At 39.9% G+C, this 18189-nt stretch overlaps 1 protein-coding gene and 1 long non-coding RNA gene across 2 annotated transcripts in view; both read left to right on the forward strand.

Annotated features, from left to right (window-relative positions):
* NAAA (N-acylethanolamine acid amidase) overlaps positions 1-18189 on the forward strand; it is a 37354-nt gene that overhangs the window by 431 nt on the left and 18734 nt on the right. The window contains exons 2-4 of the mRNA XM_004472575.5: positions 379-543; positions 3417-3543; positions 8989-9079. Coding sequence (XP_004472632.1) covers positions 379-543; positions 3417-3543; positions 8989-9079 — 383 coding nt within the window. The remainder of the gene's footprint in view (positions 1-378; positions 544-3416; positions 3544-8988; positions 9080-18189) is intronic.
* On the forward strand, positions 17204-17752 carry LOC139439268 (uncharacterized). Its single transcript, XR_011649152.1, has 2 exons — positions 17204-17391; positions 17476-17752. It is a non-coding gene; the product is annotated as an uncharacterized lncRNA (long non-coding RNA).

An 18189-nucleotide genomic window follows, 5' to 3' on the forward strand; every position in this document is an offset into this window, starting at 1 on the left:
TTGGGTATGAAGAGGAGGCGGGGACGGAAAGTGGCCTGTGCTATTCTGGGCAGCACCGGGGTTGGGGTGACCGCGCGCGGCTCGTCTGGCTGTATTCGGTGTCGCGGGGTGTCGCCCGGGCAGAGGCGCGGCACACGCGCTCCTGGCTCGCCTCCCGCTCGCTCCTCTGCGGCACTCGCTCTCCTTTCCCTCTCCTTTTCCCGCCTGATCTCTAAGCAGTGGATGGGGTGAGGCGGGGCCTGGGCGCTCCGACTCCGGCGAAGGGAGTCGGCTTAGCCCTCTCCGCTGAGGGTGGGTGCTCCAGGTGCCCCCCTCCACCATACCACACCCCTTCCACCCCAGTGCGGGTCTGACCCCGTCGTGGTTTATCGTTTCCAGGGAGAAGGTCCCCAGGTGGGTCCACCCGCTGATCGCTAAGGTGGTAGGGCAGCTGGAGTACTTCCTGCCCCAGCCCTTCACCGAGGAGATCCGCGGCATCTGTGCAGCCCTGGGCCTCGACCTGACCGACGGCCTTCTCGTCAACCTGGCCTACGAGTCCACTGCGTGAGTGCCCCGTGCCGGCGCCGAGGGCCCTGGCTTGCCTGGGAGGACTCCTGCCACATATGATTGGGAGGAGACATGCTTTCAAACTGATAAGAACAGGGTAGAAACTGTGCTGCCCAGAAACTTCCAAACTTCCAATTAAAAAAAAAAAAGTTTATCTGGGTAAATATGAGCAACAGATGGTGGACTTTAAGAGGGAAAAGAGATTCTCTGACCTTAACGCTTGACTTTCCTCTACTTTAAGCCCTCTTTCCTCTCTCCACCAATCCAAGTAGCAACCCACTCTCAAAACTATGCTCAAAATGCATTTTTTTCCTGGAAGTTTTTGGAACTAACCCCCTCCTACCTAACCCACTGGTCATCGCAGTGACCTTCCACCTTTGTAACTGCAGTGGGCGGTGGCAGCATTTATTTGTCCTGCCACTGCATGCATCCTTGTCTGTTTTTTCATGGGTGCTGACCCTGACTGCTCTGTATTCCTGCGTGGGTGGGGCCACAGGGAACCCTGTTCTGGTTAACAGGGCCAGCCAATGTTTGGTAGTGGGAGTGAGCTTGGTAAAATAGAGGGCGCTGCAGAAGTGAAAGGCAAGTGGGGTTGAGTGGTTGATCCTATGCAGGGAGGGAGATGGGAAGGAACGATCAGGACTTAAGTGTTTATTAACTCAGCTTTTAGAATTGATAGGTGTAAGACTTGGCTTCTGCCTTCAGGGCTTATTGTTTTGCCACCAGGCCAGCCTTAACTAAGTAATTTCTTCACTAGATACTTAATAACTTGTGGCTGCCAAAGGGTGATTGAAAAGAAAGTTGTTCCAGTAATGACTCTTTCTGGCAAGCAGCATCTTACAGAAGCCCTAGGCAAAATACCTGTGACTACCTTCCTTTTCAAGGAAATGCTTTAAGGCACAAAATTGCTAAATCAAAACACTCTTCAGTTGAATTAAGTTAACTCTATACACCAACTTTTTCCTATGCTAACATGACTTTCTCAGTGAATAAAATCACTAATCGTTTTTACTTTTACATCCTCTTTGGTTGGAATCATCATATCCAAGCAGATTAAATCAAAAGTTCTAGTAGAAAAAAATTCTGACTTTTGGATTTGATATTAAGTATATATTGAGCTGCCTAACAACAAATGTACCATGAGACTTCACTAGCATTAACAAAGGAAATGTTCTCATTCTTGTGGTAAGGCTTTTAAAATCGGAATAATAACAGCTATCTTGTTTAGGGCACACGGAGTGCCAGGCAATTTGTGAACATACATCCCCACCAGGGGAGATGGTATTGCCTGTTTTGTGATGTGGAAACAAGCCTTACTGAACTGTCGGGGGCTGATGCTAAAGCATATGTGTCTTCACTGCATTGCCTTTCCCAAAGCAGAGTCCATCTCCTAATTTGTCCCCTGTGCTTTTGGGCTACCTCACACAAAAACATTTGGGCCTGATACAGAAATGTTATCGTGCCAATTTTTAAAAAGTCATCTTCAGAGATGCTCTAGACTTTGATTTGTTTATCAGACCTCCCTGATATGAAATCTTTGAAGTTCAGGTCTGAAACTTTGGAACGAATTAAAATCAGATCAAGCTGCCTTCTTGAAACAAGCAAAAAAGCTATGTAACATTTATTTTTCTCCTAATTATAAAAGTAATATTTAATCATTTTAGAAAATCAGAAAATATAGAAAATTATAAAGAAGAAAACAACCGCCATATGACCACTCAAAAATGGCCATCTATCAGGAAGCGGACTTGGCCCAGTGGTTAGGGCATCCGTCTACCACATGGGAGGTCTGCAGTTCAAACCCCGGGCCTCCTTGACCAGTGCGGAGCTGGTCCATTCACAGTGCTGATGCGTGCAAAGAGTGGGGTGCCACGTAGGGGTGTCCCGCACATAGGGGAGCCCCATGCACAAGGAGTGTGCCCAGCTTGAAAGAAAGTGCAGCCTGCCCAAGAATGGCACTGCGCACACGGAGAGCTGATGCAACAAGATGACACAACAAAAAGACACACAGATTCCTGTGCCGCTGACAACACGCAGCAAATAGACACAGAGAACAGACAACTGGGATGAAGGGGAAGGGGAGAGAAATAAGTAAAATAAATAAATCTTAAAAAAAAAAGGTCATCTATCAATCAGGGTATTTCTTTTCAGCTCTGTTTGTATAGTATAGCATATCTCCCTACCCCCACTACCCCCAAACTGGACATACTTACCATATATAAAGTATTTTTTAGTTATTTTTTATATAACATTAGATATTCCCACAGAATGTTTTTCTCAAAATACTTCTCTTCATTCAAGATTCTAAAGGGATGCTGCTCTCTTATCAGCTGTGCAGGGGGCTCTAAGGAGAAAAAAAAAAACAACTGTCAACCAATGCCCTAAAGATCTGACTATTTTTCCAAGGAGGCACATGAAACATTTGTGGAACAGAGTGGTTCACTGCCATTGTACTTGCTCTGGGGAAGTCATAGAAGGAAGAGGAGAATGTGAGCAAACTTTGAATAATGTGTAAAATAGATATTCCCAAGCAGAGAAATAAGCAAAGGCTCAGGTCTAGCTGAACCCAAATTGGGTCAGTTTCACTTTGATTTTGGATGAAATCCTCATTCATTTTGTCTGTGATTGTCATGCCATTTGTGCCAAGGACAAATGCTTGACAACACTTAATGGCAAACGTGAGCTCAGAGTTCAGTTGTATTCTTCATCTTGAATTGTGAATCCATGTTCTTTTCTGGAGATTATGGCTTGTGTGTCAGTTTTAAGGAAGAAAAACTGTTTACTTCAAGGACTTATTTTCTAAATGAAAACTCATTTTTCTTTTTCTTATTTTTCTCATTCATTCATATTGGACTTTTTCCTTTTCTCAGGTTCTGCACCAGTATTGTGGCTCAAGATTCCAAAGGTCACATTTACCATGGCCGGAATCTGGATTATCTTTTTGGCAATATCTTACGCCAATTAACCGTGGATGTGCAATTCTTAAAGGATGGGCAGGTATGGTTGGCACTGTAAAAGATTCAGAAATCATTTGGATGTACTGTCAGCATAAGATATAAATATTGTCAAACCTCCTGGAAAAATAACACCCGGAGTAAGGACATCAATTATGCTTCTCTGAGGAATGGTCATTCATTATTATTGAGCATCTATTTCAGGAGGCCACTCAATTTTCCTTTTGGGGTATGGCCAATCGTCTACTTATTATGCTGAGTCAGCTCTTTCTTCTGCTTTGCCATGTTCAGGCTGCATCTGGAATAGGGAGGGACCAGGTAGTGCAAAGTTGGGTCCCAACTGTGGGGTCTGTCCAACCTGACTTTGAATCCTACTCCTGTTACATTCTTTGTGAACCTGGGAGATTACTTATCACCATTTTGGGGACTACAGCTCAGAGAGGTTAATAGAATTTCTACTGGGTAGTTACAATGGTTAAGTGGAGTCCTCTATGTAAAGCTTGTGGGAGGTACTTGATAAATGGTGGCCAAATAATCGATGGTCCTTCACTCTAAAAATGTGATTGATCCGTACCGCTCTCTTGTGTATGATCTTTAAAAAAATTATAGTCATTTTATTCTGATCATGGTCCCTTTAAGGGTATATTCTAATAGGAAGTGTTGCCACATTACAGTGTACACCTGGAGAGACACATCATCAATCAATGCTCATTGAATACACAAAGTATGTCATTGTTGCGAAAAAGAAAGGAGCATGCAAAAGCCAGATTTTACTTTGGGGGCATTGTTTAAGGACTAGGATTGTATTTTGTTAGTTCTTTGAATCTAGGGGATGACTCCCCCTAATAAAAAGTCATTTACTATTGATTTAGTCATCTGCTTTTGTAAACAAAATTTTATTCTCAGAAAAATTCAAACTGTACAGAAATATTTAAAGTGCAAGTTTCCCCTTTCCCAATTTTATACTTTTACTTTACCACTATTAACAATTTGGTTTATAACTGAAGAGTTAGTTCAAAAAAGGTTTTATGTGGCAACAGTGACAATGTAAATGCATATTAAATTCTGAATAAAAATATGCTAAAATACTAGCAGTTATATTTATTGAATGATGGAAGAATAGATTAGTTTAATTGACTACTTTTTGCTGTTCTCCATGTTCTACAAGGAATCACATTCTTATAAATAGACCAAGAAATAGATGCAATGAAAATAAATTATTGTTAGAGCAATTTTATTAAGATATATATTCACATACCATACAATCCTTCTAAAGTGTACATTCAGTGGCTTTTTGTTTAGTCACAGAGTTGTGCATTCCCTACCACAGTCAATTTTAGAGCATTTTCATTGCTCAAAAAAAAAAACAGCCACTACTCTCACCTCTCACTCCCTCTATCCTTCCCCTGCCTTATGTAACTGCTAATCTAATTCCTAATCTAATTCCATCTCTATGAATCTGTTTGTATTTACAAAAAATAAATTCTTTTAACTGCCCTTCCTAAAACTCATTCTTAACAGTTGTTGCCGCATTTGTTCCTGCTTATCCTGGTGCTCCCATGAGAAACAGTGCTCAGGGTGTTACCTCCTCCAGACGGTTTACACTTGGTTGTTGCCTTTCTGCCGAGGGCTCGTGGCCAATTAATTGTTTTGCTAAATTAAGAATAGGTTATTTATAAAAATACTTCCATCTCTTGCTCTGGTATAGTGTTCACAATTTTTAAAGTATTTTCATATGCTTGGCCTTAGAAGTCTCCGTGAGGCAGGAACAAGTTAACATTTTTGGCTTCATTCTCCAGATGGAGGGGCCAGGACTTAGAGAGGCTGCAATGCCTGAGATCATGTGACCATAACTCGGCCTTTCAGCTGCTTCATCGCTTTCTTTCCCAAAACCCAGCTGGACATTATATGTCCTGCCATAACCCACTGAATGTACTGGAGGAGAGTGTAAACTACAATGTAAACTATTATCCATGCGGTGCAGCAGTGCTCCAAAATATATTCACCAAATGCAATGAATGTGCAACATTGATGAAAGAGGTTGTTGATGTGGGAGGACTGGGGTGGGGGTGGGCTATATGGGAACTTCTTATATTTTTCAATGTAACATTTTTTGTGACCTATAATCTTCAAAAAAATACAATTAAGTAAATTTAAAAAAACAAAACAAAACCCAGTCTTAGCTAGACCTTGAGTTAGTCTCCTGTGGCAGCTAAGGGTTTATGTTAACTGACTTGGCAGAGACAATTGGGAGGTACAGACATTTAGATAAAAGGAGGTTTTCAGAGCTACAAGATAAAAATATCTTAAAAATTATATCTTATGATTATTTATAATTAATCTTGGAAAACTATAATGTGATTTTGCTTGTCATGATTTTCAATTGCCTAGGCCTTCAGGAATGATATGCAAGTTAGTGTATCTTGCAAATAAGGTGACCACATAATTACTTTTTGTAAGGTCTTTAATAGGAAGGTAGACTTATTCTGTTTTACTTTTGTGAATAGAAATGGGCCATGCTCATGGAAGGCCCTTGCTGAGTTGTGGGGAAAGGCCATTTTTTTTTTTTTTTAAGATTTATTTTTTTTATTTATTTTTTAATTTTTTTAAATTTTTTTATTTTTTATTTTTATTTTTTATTTTTATTTTTTTTATTGACTTTGTAATAATATTACATTAAAAATATATATGTGAGGTCCCATTCAACCCCACCCCCCACCCCCCCTCTCCCCCCCCCCCAACAACACTCGTTCCCATCATCATGACACATCCATTGGATTTGGTAAGTACATCTTTGGGCACCTCTGCACCTCATAGACAGTGGTCCACATCATGGCCCATACTCTCCTCCATTCCATCCAGTGGGCCCTGTGAGGATTTACAATGTCCGGTGATTACCTCTGAAGCACCATCCAGGGCAGCTCCATGTCCCAAAGACGCCTCCACCTCTCATCTCTTCCTGCCTTTCCCCATACCCATCGTCCACCATGTCCACTTTTCCCAATCCAATGCCACCTCTTCTATGTGGACATTGGATTGGTTGTGTCCATTGCACCTTTATGTCAAGAGGAGGCTCAGATTCCACATGGATGCTGGATGCAATCCTCCCATTTTCAGTTGTAATCACTCTAGGCTCCATGGTGTGGTGGTTGTCCTTCAACTCCATCTTAGCTGAGTGTGGTAAGTCCAATAAATCAGATTGTAGGTGCTGGAGTCTGTTGAGGCTCAGGACCTGGCTATCACATTGTCAGTCCAGAGATTCAAATCCCCTAAATATATCTTAAACCCCAACATTAACTGCACCTCCAGCACATTAGCATGAAAGTCTTATGAAGGGAGATCCCATCTGAGTCCAGATTCATCACACATAAACACCATTTCCAAAGAGGGGCCATCTGCCCTGGTAGTTAACCCCATCGGTCATGACCATAACTCCCATGGGTCTCTTTAGCCTTCAAAGGAACCAATATCTGGGGGTTGTATCTGCTTTATCTGTCTCTCTGACTCTGCTCAGTTGTGCATGAGGGCAATCCTTCTGCCAGCCTCCAGACTCTTTTTTAGAAACTCGTAGCCATATAAACTCATTTCTCCTTTCCATTTCCCCCTTACTTTAGGTCAAACAGCATTTTAAAGTCATGTTATTTTATGTAGACATGGATATTCTGCTGATCCGCATTGAACCTTCCGTATAAGGTCCTTTTCCAGTTGCATCATCAGTTGGTAGTTGATAGTGGTCCCTCGTTGCCAGGGAGGCTCATCCCCGGGTGTCATGTCCCACGCTGGGGGGAAGGCATTGCATTTACATGCTGAGTTTGGCTTCGAGACTGGCCACATTTGAGTAACATGAAGGCTGACAGGATTTTAAGATTTATTTTTATTTATTTAATTCCCCTCCCCTCCCCCGGTTGGTTGTTTTCTGTGTCTTTTGCTGCATCTTGTTTCTTTGTCTGCTTCTGTTGCCTGTGCACGGAAAGTGTGGGCGGTGCCATTCCTCTGCAGGCTGCACTTTCCTTCACCCTGGGAGGCTCTCCTTGTGCGTGGGGCTCCCCTACGCGGGGGGACACCCCTGCGTGGCAGGGCACTCCTTGCGCGCATCAGCATTGTGCATGGGCCAGCTCCACACGGGTCAGGGAGGCCCGGGGTTTGAACTGCGGACCTCCCATGTGGTAGACGGACGCCCTAACCACTGGGCCAAAGTCCGTTTCCCGGGAAAGGCCATTTATTAAACTAAAGCCACTGCATTTCTCCCTTGTAATTTAGCCACTTTAAATTATTTTTATAGCCATACTAGGTAGAAATAAATAATTAAATAAAAATGGTTACTGATTTAAGATTCAATTTTCTAAGGGAAAACATTAACCTAAGCCTGTTCCTTATCTAAAATATAAAATCATTGTTAACCTTTATTGAACAACATGAGCTAGGCTCTCTACAAGATCTGGTATCTGGAATAACTGATAGATTTAGATTTTTCTCCCTGGGGTAGAGTAGTGGTGTCTTGCAATCAGCAGAACTTGTTACCTTGATTTAAAATGAAGGAGATTCCTGTAACTCATGGTATAATCTTAAGGATTAACTGAAATGATGAGTATAAAATAATATTTAAAATACGAAGCCCTATACACATTAAAATTTGTTCTTATTGATTAGCAGTTTTACTTGTTTCCCTCATTTCACAGAGTTTATAAAAAGTGTGATATTTATCTCTTACAATCAAATAAGCCCAAGTTTAAATTGGACCCTGTTTGCATCTTCTAGGATAGGGTGCTGCTCCTTCTTTCTTCCTTCCTCCCTCCCTCCCTCCCTTCTGTCCTCTCTTTCTTTCCTCCTTCCCTCCCTCTCTCCCTCTCTTCCTTCCTCTCTTTCTTCCTTTCTCTCTTCCTTCTCAGAAAGGATGAGGCTTTGTAACCAGTTTTGTGCAAGGACCTCTTTGGTGGTTTGGCAAAGCCCATTTCCCAGAGTTATGTTCTATAAATACAAATAATAAAACACATAGGGTTACAAACAAAACCATTTGTGTTGTAATATACTCATTTTGATATTATAAAGCATTTTTCTTAACATTTTAAAAGACTAAGGTTAGAAGCAACTACCATCTCTTCAGAGTAGTGGTGAGCATGAACTATATTTTAAGATATCTGCCACCACTGTTTTGTATGTAGAAATGCTTGTAATTTCTACTGGCAACAAAATCACAGGTACTGCTATTACCACATGGTTTATTGCATGCATTCATAATAGGAGAAGTTAAATTTCAGTTAATGGTTAGTGAAAATAATTGCATACCTCTTTTCCCATCCAAGGTCTGTCTAATTCTGTCCATGGACCTCCAAGGTTAAGAACCAGTTCTAGAAGACTGTTTCAGAGTTTTTATTATATTTTGGAACTTAGAAGAAAAAAAAATCTATGAAATTTGTGGGGCAGGACTGACGGTTTCAGTGTATATTTGGTTGGAACAGTAAAATTATACCTTATCTCTTGATTTCAGATCGCATTCACAGGAACCACCTTTGTTGGCTACGTAGGACTGTGGACTGGTCAGAGTCCACACAGGTTTACAGTTTCTGGTGATGAACGAGGTAATCAGTACAAACTTCCAAGTATTTTTAGCCTTATCCCTGTTCAGTTCTATGTGAGTACTTCATTCACTCACCTAACAGAACATAGAGAAAAATACCCACTGCGTGGCACGGGCTTCCATGCTATTGGGGGGAGATGGACAGAATGATGTAAACAAGGAAGGCAATTTCAGGTGGTATTAAGTGCAACAAAGAAAGTAAAACAGGAAGGTGTGATAGAGAGTAAAGCAGGGTCTGGGATGGTCACTACAGTAGAAGGCCAGGGAAGGCGACCCATGTGGCCCAGGAGTAGTTATGCTGAAGCTGGAGAGGAAGGAACGGCCAGGGCAAAAAGCCATGGGTAGGAGTAAGCTTGACAGAGTCCAGAAACAAAAGACCAGTATGGTTATAGCGTAGAGTAAGAGGGTAGTGTCATCACAGGTGGAGAGGAAGGCCAGAGCCGGGTTGTGCAGGGTCACGGTAAAGAGACTGGAGAAAGCCCTATACAAAAGGAGCGTCTTAAAGTTTAGTTTTTACCCTTTGATTAACTGCTGATTGACTTCTTGTTATTGTTTCCTTTTCTTAGGTGTATTCTTATCTTTTTCACATAAGGTTTTCCCAGAAAGAGGCTGGTATAAGTATAAATCACTGTTCACAACAGCCAGTTCTTTATCCTAATATGTTTTTTCAGTGTTTCCTCAAACATCAGCTAGGAGTGAGAAATGGGTCTCAACCAAAGATAGCCAAACCACGGCATGGCAATTAGTAAGGTCTTTAACAGAAGGTCTGTAAATACATGTATATTTATTTAAAAAATAGGCTTTTGTTTCCATCATTTTGAGACTCAAATTGTTTGACAAATTGATTAGTAGAACCTAAGGTATGAGCAGTTTAAAAGTAACAGAGTTAGTCTGTAACATATACAATTAAAAGCTATTAAACTGCTTTTTAAAGATTTTTTAAAAAGTTTTTTTTTAACTTTATTTTAATGAAAACTATATTTTAGTCTGCTAAAATTGAGTTGGAATGCCTCAACAGGCAATACCTCTTGATACTAGAAATAATTAAGGAATGAAGGGATTTAATGAGTAAGAAAGTCCTTGAGATTGCCTGGTGAGCATAGAAGGAAAAAGAAACACCATGGAGATAGTGGGAGGTGTGAGGTTTCCATTATTTCACACACTGATATTTACTATCAAGCACCATATTCGCAATGAACAATTTGTTCCAGGATACCATTAGGGGTGGAGAATCTGTCTATTGAGTACAGATATTTGTAGACATGGAGTGTAGGCATAGTACTAGGTCTGTGTTTTAAGTTTCTGGACATTGTGGAGGGTGGCAAGACTATGAGGAAGATCAAAAAATGACGTAGGACATGGGGAAGAGTAACCAATTGCCTGGTGGCTGAGATCTCAGACACTGCAGCCAGACACCCTGAGTTTATCTCTCTCTTTTTTTTATCCACTTTAAAAACAGTTTATTGAAGTCTAACATTCATACATGAACATGCATAAACAATGAGTGTATAGTAAAAGTTGTGAACCTATGAAACAAATATGTATAACATCATATGGGGCTCCTGTATATCACCCCACCAAAAATACCTTGCATTGTTGTGAAACATTTGTAACAAATTATGAAAAAACATCATCAAAGTATTACTAATAATGATAGACTGTATCTTAGATTTGCTGTTTTCCCCCAACCCACTCTATTATTTTTTTGTTCATAAATCATATAATTTATCTACAGTGTACAATCAATGGAATTTTGTATCGTCGCTGAGTAGTGCATTCATCACTTCAATCAATATTAGAGCATTTTTAATATTCCAAAAAAAAAAAGCAAAAAGAAAAACAACAAAAAACAAACCACTATCATAATACCAATATGTTAGTTCTATGATGTGCTTTTACCCTTTCTATTCATTTCCAAACATTTACAATCCTTTTACTAATTCTGCACAGATTAAACCTCACCTTTCCATTCTCTAACCACATTCTTTTCTCTGGTGGCATGTAATCTAGCTATTAACTCCATGAGTTTGCTCATTATATTTAGTTCATAATAGCAAAATATTTGTCCTTTTGTGCCTGGCTTGCTTCATTCAATATAGTGTCCTCCAGGTTCATCCAAGTTGTCATATGGTTCACAACTTCACTTCTTCTTACAGCTGAATAAAATTCTATTATGTGTTTATACCACAGTTTATCAGTTTGTCAGTTGATGAACACCTGGGTTGTTTCCATCTTTTGGCAATTGTGAATAATGTCGCCATGAACATCATTGTGCAGATGTCTGTATCACTGCTCTCAGTTCTTCTGGGTATATACCTAGTAGCGGTATTACCTGGTCACATGGTAGATCTATATCTAGCTTCCTTAGGAACCCCCAAACAGACTTCCACAGTGGCTGTACCATTCTACATTCCCACCAACAGAAAGAAGCATTCCTGTCTTTCCACATCCTCTCCAATACTTGTAATTTTTTGTTTTGTTAATAGTGACCATTCCAAAAGGTGTGAAATAGTTTCTTAGTGTATTAGTATCTTATTGTAGCTTTGATTTGTATTTCCCTAGTAGCCAATGATGTTGAACATTTTTTCATGTGTTTGGTTTTTTTTTCTTTCTGTTTGTATTTCTTCTTTAGAAAAATGTTCAGATCTTTTACCCATTTTTTAATTGGGTCATTTGGCTTTTTATTATTGAGTTGCAGCATCTCTTTATATATCATCCTTGTTGGATGTGTGATTTCCAAATATTATCTCCCATTGAGTAGGCTGCCTTTTTACATCTTCAACAAGTCCTTGGAGTTGCAGAACTGTTTAATTTTGATGAAGTCCTATTTTTCTACTTTTCCTTTTGTTGCTATGTTTTCGGTGTAAGGTTTAAGAGACCCCCACCTACTACAAGATGTTATGGATGTTTCCTTAAATTCTCTTCTACAAGTTTTATGGTCCTGGCTTTTTATATTTAGGTATTTGATACATTTTGAGTTGATTCTTGTATAGGGAGTGAGCTGGGAGTCCTCTTTCCTTCTTTTGGATATGGATATCCAGTTTTCCCATCACAATTTGTTGAAGAGACTGTTCTGTCCCAGAAAAGTGGACTTGGTAGGTTTATCAAAAAATCAGTTGACCATAGACATAAGGGTCTATTTATGAACTCTCAATTCAATTCCATTGATTAATGTGTCTATCTTTATGCCAATACAATGCTGTTTTGACTACTCTTACTTTATATTAATAACATACTTCAAGGTCAGGGAGCGTGAGTCCTCCAACTTCACTCTTCTATTTTAGGATGTTTTTGGCTATTTGGGAGCCCTTTCCCTTCCAAGTAAATTTGGTAATAGACTTTTCTATTTCTATAAAGTAGACTATTGGAATTTTTACTGGTATTACATTGATTCTCTAAGTCAGTTTGGCTAGGATTAATATCTTCATGATATTTAGTCTTCCTATCAATGAACATGGACTATCCTTTCATTTGCTTAGATCTTCTTTGATTCTTTTAGCAATGGTTTTTAGTTTTCTGAATACAGATTGCTTACATTCCTGGTTAAATTAATTCTTAGATATTTTAGTCCTTTTGTTGCTATTGAAATAGAATTTTTTTCTTGGCTTCCTCCTTAACTTGCTCATTACTAGTATATAGAAATGCTTCTGATTTTTGCATGTTGATCTTGTATCCTGTCACTTTGCTGAACTCATTTATTAGCTGTAATAGCTATGTTGTAAATATTTTGGAATCTTCTAAATATAAGGTCATGTCATCTGCAAATAGTGAGAGTTTTACTTCCTTTTTTCCAATTTGGATGCCTTTATTTCTTTTTTTTACCTAATTGCTCTAGCTAGAACTTCTAGCACACTGTTGAATAACAGTGGTGACAGTGGGCATCTTTGTCTTGTTCTCAATCTTAGAGAGAAAGCGTTCAACCTTTCCCCATTGAGTATGATGTCGGCTGGGGGATTTTCTTATATGCCCTTTATCATACTGAGGAGTTTTCCTTCCATTCCTATCTTTTGAAGTGTTGTTTTTTTTTTTTCAAGAAAGAATGCTGGATAGTGTCAAATGCCCTTTCTGTATCAATCAAGGTGATCATGTATTTTGTCCCTTCAATTTGTTAATGCAGTGTATTATGTTAATTTATTTTCTTATGTTGAACCACCTTTGCATACCAGGATTAAAGCCCACTTGATCATGATGTATAATTCTTTTAGATTTGATTTGCAAGTGCTTTGTTCAGAATTTTTACATGTATGTTTGTTAGGGAGATTGGATTGGTCTATATTTTTCTTTTCTTGTAGTATCTCTATCTGGCTTTGGTATTGGAGTGTTGTTGGCTTCATAAAATGCATTGGGTAATCTTCCCTCCTTTTCAATTTTTTGGAAGCATTTAAACAGGGTTGGTATTCTTGAATTGTTTGGTAGAATTCATCTGTGAGACCATCAGGTCCTGGAATTTTCTTTGTTGGAAGATTTTTTTTAAAGATTTATTTTTTTATTTTTATTTATTTCTCTCCCTTCCCCCCTCCCAGTTGTCTCTTCTCTGTGTCTATTTGTCTATTTGCTGTGTGTTCTTCTTTGTCCTCTTCTGTTGTTGTCAGCGGCATGGGAATCTGTGTTTCTTTTTTTGCGTCATCTTGTTGTGCCAGCTCTCCGTGTGTGTGGCACCATTCCTGGGCAGGCTGCACTTCCTTTCGCACTGGGTGGCTCTCCTTATGGGGCGCACTCCTTGCACGTGGGGCTCCCCTATGCGGGGACACCCCTGCGTGGCACGGCACTCCTTGCACACATCAGTACTGCGCATGGGCCAGCTCCACACAGGTCAAGGAGGCCCGGGGTTTGAGCTGCGGACCTCCCATGTGGTAGACAGACGCGCTAACCACTGGGCCAAGTCTGCTTCCCTGTTGGAAGATTTTTGATCATTGATTCAGTCTTTTTGCTTGTGATTGGTTTGTTGAGTTCCTGTATTTCTTGAAGAGTCAATTTTGGTTGTTTGTGCATCTCTAGGAATTTGTCCATTTTGTCTGGTTGTCTAATTTGTTGGCATACAGTTTTTTATAATATCCTCATCATTTTTATTTCTGTGTGGTGAGTCTTAATGTTTCCCCCTTTCATTCCTGATTTTATTTTCATCTCTCTTTTTTTCCTTGTTAGTCTTGCTAAGGTTTGTCGATTTTATCGATTTTCTCAGAGAAACAGTTTTTGGTTTTGTTGATTTATTTCTACTCTAGTCTTTGTTATTTCTTTCTTTCTGCTTGTTTTGGGATTGGTTTGCTGCTCTTTTCTAGTTTCTCCAGTTGTTCAGTTAGTTCTTTCTTCTTTTTAAAATAGTATTTTCGGTTATGAATTTCTCTCTCAGAGCTGTCTTCACTGTATCTCATAAGTTTTGGTAAGTTGTGTACTCTTTTCATTCATCTCAAAATATCTACTAATTTATCTTACAATTTCTTCTTTGACACACTGATTGTTTAGGAGTGTGTTGTTTAGCCTCCATATATTTGCAAATTTTCTACTTTCACACATATTACTGATTTCCACCTTCATTCCATTATGATCAGAGAAGGCGCTTTGTATAATCTCAGTCTTCTTGAATTTATTGAGAGCTGTGTTGTGGCCCAACATTTGGTTTATCCTGAGAACGATCCATGAGTACTTGAGAAGAATGTGTAACCTGTTGATTTGGGGTGCAGTGTTCTGTCTGTCAGGTCCAGCTCATTTATCATATTGTTCAAGTTCTCTTTTCCTTGCTGATCTTCTGTCTAGTTTTCTGTCTATTGATGGGAGTGGAGTATTGACATCTCCAGTTATTATGGTAGAGATGTCTATTTCTCCTTTCGGTTTTGCCAAAGTTTGCCTCATGTACTTTGGGACACCTTTGTTAGGTGCATAGATATTTATGATTGCTACTCCTTTCTGGTGGAGTGTTCCTTTTATTAATATATAATGGCCTTCTGTATCTCTTACCACTTTTTGCATTTAAAGTCTATTTTGTCTGACACCAGTATAGCTACTCCTGCTCTCTTTTGGTCACTATTTGTGTGAAATATCTTTTTCCAAACTTTAACTTTCAGTCTGTTTGCATCCTTGGATCTAAGCTGAGTCTCCTACAGACAGCATATGGATGGCTTATGTTTTCTTATTCATTCTGTCAGCCTATGTCTTTTGATTGGGGAGTTTAATCCATTAACATTCAGTGTTATTACTATAAAGGCATTACTTTACTTCAATCATTTTATCCTTTGACTTTCACATGTCATACCTTATTTTTGTCCATCTTTGTACCTCTTTGGTTACATTTTCTGTTGGTCTTCACTTCTATACTCTCCTCCAAGCCTCTCTCTCTTGTCTTTTCTTTTCTGGCTACAGAGTTGGATTCTTATTTACAAATTCTTTTAGTTTCTGTTTATCTCTGGATTTTTTTTATCATCATCATATTTGAAGGGCAGTTTTGCCAGATAAAGAATTCTTTTTTTTTTTTTTTTTTTTTTAAAGATTTATTTATTTATTTAATTTCCCCCCCTCCCCTGGTTGTCCATTCTTGGTGTCTATTTGCTGTGTCTTGTTTCTTTGTCCGCTTCTGTTGTCGTCAGCGGCACGGGAAGTGTGGGCGGCGCCATTCCTGGGCAGGCTGCTCCCTCCTTTGCGCTGGGCGGCTCTCCTTATGGGTGCACTCCTTGTGCGTGGGGCTCCCCCACGCGGGGGACACCCTTGCGTGGCACCGCACTCCTTGCGCGCATCAGCACTGTGCATGGCCAGCTCCACACGGGTCAAGGAGGCCCAGGGTTTGAACCACGGACCTCCCATATGGTAGACGGACGCCCTAACCACTGGGCCCAAGTCCGTTTCCCGATAAAGAATTCTTGACTGGCAGTTTTTCTCTTTCAGTACCTTAATTATATCATACTATTGCCTTCTTGCCTCCATGGTTTCTGAAGAGAAATCCACACTGTCTGATTGGATATCCCTTGTATGTGATGTTTCACTTTTCCCTTGATGCTTTAGAATTTTCTTTTTATCTTTCGCATTTGGCATTCTGTATATTATGTGGCCTCAGGTAGGTCTATTTGGATTTATTCTAATTGAAGTACACTGTGCTTCCTGGACACATATATTTATGTTTTTCATGAGAGCTGGGAAATTTTTAATTCCTAAATTAAATTTAGGAAATTTTTATTTCCTAAAATATTCATTCTGCCCCTTTTCCCATCTCATCTCCTTTTAGAACTTCCATGACACATATGTTAGTGTGCTTCATGTTATCACTCAACTCCTTGATCCCCTCTCAATTTTTCCATTCCTTTCTCTCTTCAATTTCACTTGTTCTTTCCTGTATATCACTGATTGTTCCATGATTTCAAATTTGCTGTTGTGTGCCTTTATTGCATTTTTAATCCCACTTATTATGTCTTTCATTCCCAAAATTCTGTTGTTTTTCTATCCAAGATTTCAAACTTTCTTTGCTCACTCAATGTCTTCTTAATGTCTTTTATTTCTTTAACCATGTTGTCCTTCAACTCCATGATATGATTTAGAAGGTTTTGTATGAATGTCATTTTTTAGCTGTTTCAAGTCCTGTGTCTCATCTGGATCCTGAGTTATATCTTCCTTTTTCCTTGTATGGCTTGTAATTATTTTTTTAAAAATAATATGTGATTTTAGGTTGTTGGTTTTTTTTTAAGATTTATTTATTTATTAACACTCCCTACCACCACCACTTGTTTTGCTGTCTGTTCTCTCTCCATTTGCTGTGCATTTTTCTGTGTCTCCTTGTCTCTCTTTGTTGCGTCATCTTACTGCATCAGCTCTCTGCAGTGCACGGGCTGTCAGCTCTCTGTGGCACGCAGTCCAGCTTGCCTTCACAAGGAGGCCCTGGGACGTGAACCCAGGGCCTCCCATGTGGTAGACGGGAGCCCAACAGATTGAGCCACAGCAACTTCCTGGCTTGTAATTTTTTGCTGATATCTAGGCGTCTGATTCTGATGCTGAGTTTACTCTGATGTCAGATTCTCTCTCTTGCCTAAGGATTTATTAAGTAACTGTGCTCCCACTGTTCTTTGACTCTTGGTTCAACTGCTAGATATTTTGGATTGCTCCTGTTGAACTGCTCACACCAGGGCTAAGAACCCATAATAGAGGTCTTTCCAGGCTGGGAGTGTCGTTTGAAAAGGGATGCCTCTAGGCATGAATGGAATGTGGCATTTCCTGAATTATTTTGAACAGTTACGTGCCAAAGATGGATGAGCTACTGCTGAGGTCCTAAACAAGCCTTCTTCAAGCCTAGGCGTGAGCAAATAGGTACTAATTTAGCCTGAAGTTAGAAGGGTGGGCCTGAGTCTGACCTGTCTTGGCAAGTTTTATATTTGGTCCATGGTACACATTTTATATCCATGTTTATCCACTTAACAGCTTGCTTGGGTCTAGAGGCAAACTTGGCAGCAATGGACAGGACAGTTTGGAAAGCACAAGTATTAGGAATTCACCTTTGTGGAGAGCACAGGTAGATTTCATTTACCTGAAGGCTTCAAGGATTTTCATGACAGCCCACCATGCAGCTCTTAATATTTGGAAGTCAGCTGGATTGGATACTCACAATACAAGAGTAAACAATCTGAATTTTAATTTCTATAAGGTCATCTGGAGTCTAATAAATTTCTGTAAACCTAAAAAAAAAAAAAAAAAAGAACCCATAATAGGGTGCAGATCAGTTTCCAAGGGCCTTGGAAAGGGTGGCAGTAAAGGTACCTGCTTGCTGCTTCTATTTATTTATTTATGATTATTTTCACTTTTCATATAATTTCTGTTCTGGCTGAAAGATGATGCTCTCTGGCAGATGTCTCAGCTCAGCCCCAGGGACTATGGGGGAATGTGTTCAGTGTAACTCCTTGGATGGGCAGGTGGAATAGAAGCAATGTTCTCAAGTCTGGTCAAGCCTCACAAACTTTCTCAGAGACTCTTCTCCACCCTTGGCTGGCCACACTCTTCCTCTACTTCCTCAGTTTGAGAAGGCAAATTATCTTTAGCTCCCTGCAGACTCTCAGTGTAAACAATGTCCTGGTCCCACCAGGCCTGGATGTGTTTGACCCCTCCAATGCAGCAGACCAAGTTTGCTGGCTAAAACCT

The sequence above is a fragment of the Dasypus novemcinctus genome, chromosome 1 (assembly GCF_030445035.2).
Source record: "Dasypus novemcinctus isolate mDasNov1 chromosome 1, mDasNov1.1.hap2, whole genome shotgun sequence".
Taxonomy (NCBI): Eukaryota; Metazoa; Chordata; class Mammalia; order Cingulata; family Dasypodidae; genus Dasypus; species Dasypus novemcinctus.